The sequence below is a fragment of the Vigna unguiculata genome, chromosome 3 (genome assembly GCF_037176805.1).
Source record: "Vigna unguiculata cultivar grain cowpea cultivar isolate G323 ecotype 2 chromosome 3, ASM3717680v1, whole genome shotgun sequence".
In the NCBI taxonomy this organism is placed as follows: Eukaryota; Viridiplantae; Streptophyta; class Magnoliopsida; order Fabales; family Fabaceae; genus Vigna; species Vigna unguiculata.
The window spans coordinates 49,191,462-49,202,136 of NC_140794.1; the positions used below are offsets into that span (position 1 = coordinate 49,191,462).

At 32.2% G+C, this 10,675-nt stretch overlaps 1 protein-coding gene across 2 annotated transcripts; it reads left to right on the forward strand.

Annotated features, from left to right (window-relative positions):
• The first annotated feature begins 2,371 nt into the window (after positions 1 to 2,371).
• Positions 2,372 to 9,234, forward strand: LOC114175134 (golgin). 2 transcript variants are annotated; one of them, XM_028059903.2, is made up of 13 exons: positions 2,372 to 2,529; positions 2,634 to 2,699; positions 2,774 to 2,914; positions 3,002 to 3,088; positions 3,191 to 3,796; positions 5,993 to 6,475; positions 6,870 to 6,931; positions 7,016 to 7,121; positions 7,242 to 7,321; positions 7,687 to 8,016; positions 8,125 to 8,277; positions 8,383 to 8,612; positions 8,714 to 9,234. In XM_028059903.2, the coding sequence occupies exons 1-11, from the start codon at positions 2,464 to 2,466 to the stop codon at positions 8,186 to 8,188; spliced, it is 2,091 nt and encodes a 696-aa protein (XP_027915704.1). In that variant the 5' UTR covers positions 2,372 to 2,463; the 3' UTR covers positions 8,189 to 8,277; positions 8,383 to 8,612; positions 8,714 to 9,234. The 2 variants fall into 2 exon arrangements, with proteins under 2 accessions (XP_027915704.1, XP_027915705.1); XM_028059904.2 differs by having other exon boundaries at positions 8,433 to 8,612.
• The last annotated feature ends 1,441 nt before the right edge of the window (positions 9,235 to 10,675 follow it).

A 10,675-nucleotide genomic window follows, 5' to 3' on the forward strand; every position in this document is an offset into this window, starting at 1 on the left:
TAAGTTGAGTTGAGTTAGGACATTTTGCATTCACTCGAATTGGGTCATCCACATTCATTTGAGTTATATGTTCAACTGAATTGAACTAAGCCTATGTTAGTCATAGTCTGGTCAAAACTAGGTCCAGCCTAGCCCAATAAAAAACCAGATTTTGAGTTGAGCCAATGTTATCTTATTTCAAGTCAAGTTTGAGACAACTCGAATTTAATCGAATCAGATTAATCCAAACAAGCTCAATTGAATTAAGTTGGTGTAGATTCAAATTACATTAAGCTTGAACCCATGACAATTCTAATGAGAATGGATCCACGTTTATTCAGTTTTCAGTATTAGTTTTTAATATATATATATATATATATATATATATATATATATATATATTAAATATACCTTAATTATTTATTTTATAATTGACTTATTCAATATTAATATATTGGACATTTTTAATTTTTTTTATGTCATCTAATGTTGTTTTGTAAAAATAAAGAAAGTAATATATTTTCTCAATCTTAATATATTATTATAAAAAATATTTCATGTTTTACTCTTTCTACATAACAATAAGTATCTATAAGTAAGTTAATTAAAGGTTAATTGAAGAGTAAGAAATAATTGAAAAAGAAATTTTACTAAGATGTAGAATTTACAACTAAATAGAAACGAAATCTTGAAACAATTGGTCAATGTAAATGAAAGGAAATGATTAAACGTTGAATTGAATTGGCCTTACTATATAACATAAAATCCAAGTGAGGTTTGAATAATGATGTAAGAAAAAACTTTTTACTGAATATAAACGAAAAGAAGGGATTTTAGAGTATCTTACCTTTCATCTGGATCTCGGAGGCAGGCCCTTTTTGAGTCTGAAGCTAACCTCATCCGTCTTTGTATTTTAATAATTTATTCTCGTAATTCTCTGTTGTATTAAAATGATAATAAATAGTTTTGGAAATTCTCATATTTTCTGGAAAATAAAATTGAGAATGTGTTAGAAAAATTCTCAATTTATCTCAAGATTTCAGAATAAAATTATCATTATGAAATACATTTTTTAAGCAATTTAAAATATATTTCTCAAAGGTTTCTAGAAATTTTATTCTGAAACACATATTTTAGAGTAGTTTTGGTAGTTTTTTAATATTTATTGAAAATGTAAAACTTTAGGTATAATTACCGATTTGGTATTCTAATTTTTTAGTTAAGTTTAATTTGGTTCCCATATTTTTAGGTTGTTCAATTTAGTACCTTAATTATTTAAAATGATTTAATTTGGTCCTCACCGTTAAGTTGGACTTAACACCGTGTCCCTTCAGGACACGTGTCAAGCCATAATTTTTTTTTTTAAATAATAATAATAATTTTTTAAAATTTTACTTTTTTTTTCAAAAAATTTGAAAACTGCTACGTGTTAGGTTACCATCGTACCATATGACAGCTTACAATCATGACACTTGACAGTGATAATAGTTCTTTTCAATTTAGTCCTTTATTTAAATTTTTGGTTCAATTTAATATCCAACTCTTTAAAACGGTCTAATTTTGTCCTTTCCAATTTAAGACCAAATTAGTAACGAAGTATAATTATAATTTATATATACATGTTAAAATAATTGTTTTGAATTTATACATCAAATCACTACACCTAGATATTCAAATTATTTTATTTTTTACAAATGTAAAAACTTTTAGGTGTAAAAAATTACAAAGATAAAAAAATGTAGAAAATAAAATAATTTAAGTATTTAAGTGAAATGATTTGATATATATATTAGAAAAAGTTATTGTAACATGTATATATAAGTTGTAATTAAGCTTATTTACTAATTTGATCTGAAGTCGGACTAATTAAGCTTATTTACTTATTTACGAAATTAGATCATTTTAAAAAATTGGGTACTAAATTGAACAAAAAATTTAAATAGAGGACTAAACTGAAAATAACTATTACCACTGTCATGTCTCATGATTGTAAGCGGTCACGTGGTACGACGATAAAATGACACGGGACAGTTTATAAATTTTTATAAAAAAAAATTAAAAAAATTAAAAATTTTACAACTTGACACGTGTCTTGTACAAACACAATGTTAACTCCAACTTAATAGAAATGACCAAATTGAATATTTTTAAATAATTAAAATACTAAATTAAATAAACAAAAAATATAAAAGCCAAATTGAACTTAAAAAAAAAAATTGGAATACCAAATTATTAATTATAAGAAAACTGTTTTTTCATTTCAATTCCATCGGAAGGAGTAAGAAGCAATTAATGAGGAATAAGGAACCGGGTGAGTTGTGCAAATATCAGCTATTGTTTGTAGTAAAGTGCAATTAAAAAGGCAATTGCCACATTACTCGTCGAAACGGCATCGTTCTAGTACCTCTCCTCGGCACCCAGTAGTAGCTAGCTGCAAGACCCGCAACCGCAAACAAATCTAAGTCTTACAATTTCGCCGGTGAAATGTCTCCGGCCGCTGAACTTCGGTGGCTCTGCCGCCTCATCGACGACTATCTGCGGCCGTACACGGTGTGTTTCACTCTTCCACCTCCAACGCTACCATTTGATTCGTCTTTTTCTTCTATACATGTCAACTTATTCCATTAACGAAACACGCTTTCCTCGTGCCTCAGGAATCATGGGCCTCTGTTTCCATTTCCAAAGAGAAGGAGAAGGAGATTCTAATCGCTTCTTCTCAGGTTTTGCATTCTTATATTCAAAACACTATCAAATGTAAGGCACCTGATTTTTTTTTTTTTTTTTTGCATTTTAGGTCGTGACAAAAATTCAGCTTCGGATTCGTGAATTTGATTCTCGTGCAGAGATGAAACGTGCTCCCGACGAAGAGCGATTGTGCGGTTCGAACCAGCATTCGTCCGTCGATCAATGTCTGCCTAGAATCATTACTGAGATGGTAATGTTAGGACCAGATTTTCATCGACGCACTTTTGTATAACGTCGTTGTTGCAAACATAATTCCGTGTTGTTTTTGGTGACATAGATGGTTTTGTTGACTGTCAAGAGCGAGTTTGTTCAACACGTGGCTGTCAATGCTCTTTCCTTAACTTCACGGTTTGTGCACACAACGGTATGAATGTAGAAGTTAGTTACCTTGATGAATTTAGGTTATACATTTGAGTCTACCATGTGATTCCCTGTTTTGTTTATCCTTCCGTGTAATAATATGCAGGGGAACAATTGGGTGAGGTTCATTCATTTTTTGTGCTGTTGGTTGGAAATGGCGATCACTAAGATGATCTCATGTTCGTCTGGGCCTTCTTCTGGAACTGAGAATGGTAAATTTGATAGTTCTGATGTTGAGTTTCTGACGCAATATGGGACTAAGGATTTTGATTGGTCTACTGTGGCTGGTGTTGTCCGAGTCATGCGTGTTATATGTAAATATTTAGAGGAGGAGGACTATGATGATGGCCTTGTCCAAGTGTACCATGACTCTGTCAACTCTTGTCTCCTAAAGATGCCGTGGGATTTGTTGGACAAGTTCTGGAGCTGTGAGTTTGGTAGCATGAAAAACAACTCTTCTATCAATCAATTGCACCTCAATAAGTTCAGTATTATGGAGCCTGTTATGATTTGTCTTGGGACTTTTCTTCAGTTTCTATGCTCCTTGGTTGACCGGAATGATCTAGTGGAAACTGATTGTGATTCTATTGATAAACATCCACTTTTTATTACAGTAGTGAATCTTGTACCTAGACTTGCAAAATGGTGTCTCCGTAAGCAAGAACATAATGCTGAGAGATGCATCACTAATTACTTGAATCACAAGCTGCTGGTAAGGTTCATCCACTTGTGCAATGAATGAGCTTGATAATTGAATTTTTGGTTACTTGTATGATTGAATGTTGGTATTGGTCATTGTTTCTACTTTAAATTTAATGGAAGAGTAGGTTATTATAAAAATGCTTCTTGTCATGTGGGTTGAACAAGTAAAATCTTATTGCTGACAGAGTTTGAAAATATCTTCCATTTTAATTTCAAATCTAGTTTCTTTTTGGCATGATAGATATCATATGACCATCTAGATAGTATTAGGGAGTTGATATATGTCAGTATGTTTTTTATGTTATTGCGCTAGATTTGTACTAGTTTTATTGCAATTGACCTTGACCAGTGAAATGTAGTGAGAGACTAGGTTAGTGTTTTGGATGGCTATTATTCAGAGTATCATTAGTGAAATATGTTCTACTTTTTCCATCTGAACTCTAAAATTCAGTAGTATGCCTAGTCTTCGGCTATATACGGTTGGAAGTTTTTTGTTCATACATGGGTATCAGTGTCCAGGTAGTTGCGCTCAATTAAAATTATATTATCCTTAGAAATAATCTCACACTGAGTCTATATGGATTATAAGGAGATCGTATCTACTGCATTATCCTGAAAATAAAACACTCATAAGTTTTCTCACAAAAAATTTGTTCTAACTTAATCTAAACCTCGTCCTCTAATTAGAACATATAACATTGGCATAATGAATAGTTGAGTCATCCCACATTCCAATGTAAAGAAGACATGTTGCACCAATTGAAGCTTCAGTGTGCTACTAGAAGAAGGATTGTAAAAAGCTCAGGGGCCAACATTTGGTTTGAGAAAATGCCTTTTGGACTAATTTTTGTTTTTACGTTTAATTACAAAACATCTTATTTTTATTTTCATTGTTTCTTGTTTTCAAAAGTTTATGCTGGAAACAATGAAAAGAAAAATGACAAGACAACTTGAAATGTTTTCACACTTTACCTATATAAACTTTTGAAGATAAGAAAAAAAATTATGTTTTTGTAATTAACGGTTAAAACTGATATTGAACAAAAATGTGTTTTTAAGCCAAATAGTCTTTTAAGTTGTGATTAATGTTTGCCAAAAAATCAATGTCCGGCAAAATAGATTGACTTGCACTGCTGTTGATCTTTTCAGAAAACAGTTGCACACTGAAGCCTTGTTTGAAAGTTGGTTGAGAAATAACTCTTACAATTTGGGTTAAGGGTCTAATTCAATTCTATGTTAGTTTGTTAGGCGAGGACTATTCATACTTCGTAAATTGTTTTCAATCCCCTCTAGTAGATATGTGACTAAATTTGACCCTTGAGGCTAGAACTAAAGCAATGCTTAAAGATGGCACAACAAAGCCTAATTAGGGGACACAGTCAAGACTGACCTAAAACATGCCCTAGCTTAATCTTTAAAAACAAAAGATCGGATTACCAAGGTTATAAGCTCCATTTCAGCCACATCCTTAGTTGATTTAAGACTAAACACCACAGTTGAGACTGCAATTAAGACAGTCTCCAAAGAGGCCACAACAATCAAAGGTTAGGGGTAACCTCAGTTTAAGACAGCTTTCCAACAATAACCGCTTCCCCATTTTGGGTTGGTTGGTGGCTTCACCACCTAAACAATTTAAAAGTTAAAAGTCAATAATTAATTGAAAAAGGGACAAAATATTTAAAATAGAAAAAAGTGAAAATGAGAGAAAAGTTTTTCTTTTAAATATGACATTAAATTGGCAGTAATATAATAAAAATCATAAAATAGTAATCAAAGTTATATATCTTTTTAACTTTTTATTTATAAAACCCTAATTGGTTCAGCTTGTCCGGGCCTGCTATGGATGGTGGGTTGGGTGGGGCAGCAGGTTAAGTTGTCGTAAAACTCAACCCATCTTGCCAAAATTGATGGGTTATGCTTTTTGACCTGTTGGGTTGGAATTGTTCTGCTAACCCTGTTACTTGTTCTAGTAACTGGTCTGGTAACTGATAAAGTTCATTAGCATGGAGATTTTCTTTTTTTGTTATCATAAGTTGCTATTTATTACTGCTTTGCCTTTTCATGACGTTAATCATTGGAGAAGTTTAAAGCCAAAAAGAAGTGAAATTACTTTGAATTTAGAACTTTGTTAAAAGACATTTTCTGGGTTGCTATGTTTAGAGTGGAAGGCACTCTTAAAACTATTTATTTACCATATTTTATGCAGATCCTGATGATCAGACTTGGTTCACTCACAGGTCTAGACTGTCGAATCCCTTTTTCTTGGATTGAACTCCTTCATAACTATTTTGAAGAGTTTTTGCAGCAACCCTTAACTCAATTTCACTCTGATCAAATTAATTGTCTGGAAGGCTCTCCATTTTTAGTGAGTTTGTCTGATGGAGAAGCATGTCTGACGCATTCTGGCCACCTACAAAGACAATCTGTTTACCTCTTACTGGCTTGTTCTTTCAGTTTGATCAGTCAAAGAGGAGAAAATGCAAACCACTGTAATTGTTCAACTTTGTCCTCCTGTTTCACCACTAACCCAGATTCAGAGCATGATCGCTTCTGCATGAAAAAGGGATTTCTAGAACTTTACAAGTGGATTCAAAGACATCTTCCTACTGCAATCTCCACCAACCATGATAATTTCTTGGAGATATGTATGGACTTCATGTCATCTTTCCTCCAGCTATATCTTCGTGAGGTTTGTCTATCCATACAGCTTGTGTGTGTATTAGTTTATGGGTGTGATGCTCGTTTGGCATGGTCATTGTCTTCAAAACAGTTTTGAATTCTGTAATTATAGGATTTTATGACTACCACCGGGTATTTGATTTAGTTACTACGGCAAGTTTAGGTAGCTCATCATGTATTGTAAACTGTTAAGCTCGGATAATTTGAAAAAGAGGCTGTGTTCATAGCAAGTCATTTCAAATCTTAATCGGACGTTTTGAGCTTGTCTGTATCCATGCTTCTTAGGTTGGCAATATATTTGTGAGACTGAGGTATTGATGAGTGTTATTTTCCTTTGTAGTTTTGAATCTTTTAATGACAATATCTTGAAGTTTCATTTGAGTTATTTATCATTTGAATGGCAGGATGATCTATTGTTTGATGTGCTTTTGCTATTGTGTAGTATATCATCCTGTCTCCAGCAACAGTAAGAAATTGTATTCAATGTTTTGCTATTTTTTATCAACCAGTTAATGGAAGGATCCGCTTTATTGAGATTTGAATGATGTAGGTCTGAAAGAAAGGATGCTGCTTATCAGGATGTAATGAAAGATTTTCCTTTTGCGTTGTCAGACATTTTTATTCCGGTGTACCATTTCCATCTGTTCCTTTTCGAGGCTAGTATTATGCACTACCTTACCTCATGAAGATGGACACCCCATTGCTGTCCACTTTATCTATTAGTTTATTTTGTAAAGCTTTAAAAGGCTTATTATCTTGTTCTTATTGATCTGCAGATACATTATGATCATCAAGTGCTTCTAGATTATCTCATTTCAAAAGATACTGGAATAAGCTGTGCTAAATATCTTTTAAGGTAGTCATTGTAACTTTATTGGATGACAAAATTTCCTCTTTCAGTGATTACAAATAAACTTGAAAAGCTATAATCAGATCTGGTTCTGTGTTTTCTGTGAATGCGAGACCTTTTGAACATATTCTTCTGTATTTCTGAATATCCTCTTGCTTTTCCATGATTCATGTAAAAGAAAACTCTGGTCAGCTCCATATTTTTAAAATTTTTGTTTTAGCCTACAATTTTTCTTTTTTTTTTTTGCATTTATAAATTATGGAGATTAAGTTCAGGGTTCAGAATCATCAGATTACATTGTTAGTTGTTTTACTTATCCTGACTTGTTTCTTAAAAGTTGGCTTTTACTTTTTCTCTTTTGCACGTTGTAGATGCTTGCATTTGATATGCAACTCATGGAAGTTATTTGTGGAATTTCCATTATTTGGAGAATTTTTGGATCAATCACCTTGCAAGAGAAGAAAAATTGTAGGGGATGGTCTGCAGTTGTTAGCAGATGGGATACCTACGTCAGTTGACAACAGTGGAAGTACCATGTTGCTTATCAAGAATTATAAGGAAGACAGTGGTTGTGGCTTCAAGCGTTACAATATCAAACCATTTAAGAAAGCTGCTGAATGTTTACTATCTTTGAACAATTCTGTTTATAATCTTCATCAAAAGAAGTTGTTTCCTTATAATCCCGAAGTGCTTTTGAAACGGTATGCTTCTTGATAATGCATTTATTGTTCAACAAAAGGGTCAAGCTTTTAGAATTGTGATTCTTTGAACCTGAAGAAAAAAGTAAGTGATGAACTTATTTCTTGTAGTCTTAGAAGATTTCAAGAGTTCTGCTCTCAGGAAAAGGGATCCCATGGACTAAAAACCGAGTAATTACGAAAACTGCATAGCTTGGCTATCTTGTGCTTATTAATGGCTACAGAACTACATTTTTGGGCGAGTAGGATGCTCACGGAATAAAGGCAGGCCTTATCTTGATTAATTTTTAAATTATATGAAAATTCTTGTCTGTTATTTCATGGTTAAATTTTAGTTTACTAGCTGAATAGACTTCTTGCCGTAAATAGGTATTGCTGGCACAGATAGCTGAATGTGGAAAATTTTTGTGCTGGTTCAGAATTGTGTGGGTGTAATATGGCCAATACGTTGGCATAGATGGGACTTAGTGCTTCACCTTTCCACATTTTTTGCTGCTTGTGCCATATGGTAACAAGCTGGAATTACTCCAAATCCATCAATTACATTACATGTCATCTCCGGTGAGTCTGGCGTCCAATGTCATCTTGAATTTATGGAGGTACTAGTCCATTCCCTCAACTTTTAGTCAGCAGCATGATCTTCCTTTGCGAGACCTTTTGTACTATATTCTCAATAATCCAAGCAATTATTGTGTTGTAGGATGTCTTTCTTGCGGTTCCTTTCTCTTGTTACTTGGAGCTTGTATTCTTCTTCAAACACCCCTCACTTCAAGGCTGGCGTGAAAATGGTTTCAAGTGCTTTATGTTATAATATTTTTAAGCATATTAGAGGGCGGGAAAAAAAAGGTCAGGAATATGGAATTATGCGAAACGAAGCACGAAAGTCTGTGTTCAGATTGAGAAAGTGTCTTGGCCAAATTTCCTTTTCCAGTTTTGAGAAAGTTTGGATTGAGAAGATCTCCTCCCATGGGGCCTTAAGTAAACCATGATATGATGGCTGTTTCACCCACTTTTTCTTCCTGACAGTAACATGTGGATATGAATCGGATGTATGTGGGTCGAATAACTTTTTGAAAAAATTAAATCACAATCGTAAAAATGGACTATAGAGTACAGGCTTCAATACATTTTAAGTCTCTAAAAGTATCACTTTGCTCTCTTTGATGTCCGGAATGATATTTGTTACTCTTAAGTTTAATGACATTTTGTAATTCTTATTTAGTCCTCATCATAAACAATGTTAAAATTGGAAAATATTACTTAATATATTTAGCATAACAAAAGATATTTTAGTCTAAGATGTTTGTTTTTATATGATTTAATATATTTTCTATTTAATTTAAATAAGATATTATACATATTATTTCTATTTGTCTTAGACATACATATATTTTTTATTTAATTTAAGTAAGATATTTTGACATTACTGACTTTATCCATCTCTAAGGTATAATAATTTTTTAAGATGATAATGTGGGTTGACTTATCTCATTTCTTTCTATAAGAATAATGGGTTAGTTTTATTGGTTTGTCCTATATAATTACTGGTTCGTGGATTTCAGTTCGTCTACATAAACAAAATCTCCAAAAGAAAAAAACATTAGACAAATGTTATAATAATACTTTTGTTTTAATGTTTCACATTTTTGTTACACTACACAAGTCTATTGGCAATAAATAAAGTAAGTAGACATATGATTAAGATCTACCTTAAAAAACATGCCATAGCTAAACCTTTCATAAACAAGGAAACATAAAAAAAAAAAATTGTCTAAGATACCAAAATATTATAGCAATTAATCAATGTTAAATGTAAGTAAGAGAGATTCAATCATGGAGTGAAAAAAATAATAAAATAAAATAAAACTTATTTGACTTAGAGATTAAAATGCGGTAAAAATAATGTGCGGGTTATATAGGTTAGCTTGTTCCAGTTCGTTATTGGTCTGTGCGAACTGCGAGTTATGAGATATAAACCTAAGCGTGTCAATAGACTAAAATATTTAATTCATCCCACATTTTTTTTTTATAAATTAGTGGGCTGACTCATATAGCTCGTCCCACATTAACATCCTTATCATTTCCTATGAATACGAATTCACATGAGATAAGTTCATAAGGAATTAACTCTTAATAAAAAAAATCTAAGCTCATCTTAGTAATGGATTAGGGTCTGAATAAACTTGTGGGTTGAAATTGATCTTTTAATAAAGAAGATTTGTGTTTATATAAACGAAAGTGAAATCAGTGAAATTTAATCCCAAAAATACCATTCTATATCATTTCTAGTTTTTCCATCCTCAAAGTTGTGCTTAAATTCCAAAGTGCACTTTTATTATTTATTGTTAAATTTACTTTCTTGGATAATATATTGTACAATATACGTACATACCGCTCAACTTTCCATCTTTTAATGATTATTTGGTGTTGATCTTTTCTTTGTACTCAAAGTTCGGTTACACTCTTTTTGGCACAATGAAATGATAATAGGGGTTATTGTCTAGATATCTTAGATGTTAATAAATGATGAAAATTTAGAAAGGCAGAGACAGTTGATTCATATGTAGATTATTTACTAATTTAGTAGGAACAACCACACCATGCTAGTAGCAGTCATTTTCAATGTATCAGTATCACAACTGAAAATAACAACCGAATTTAT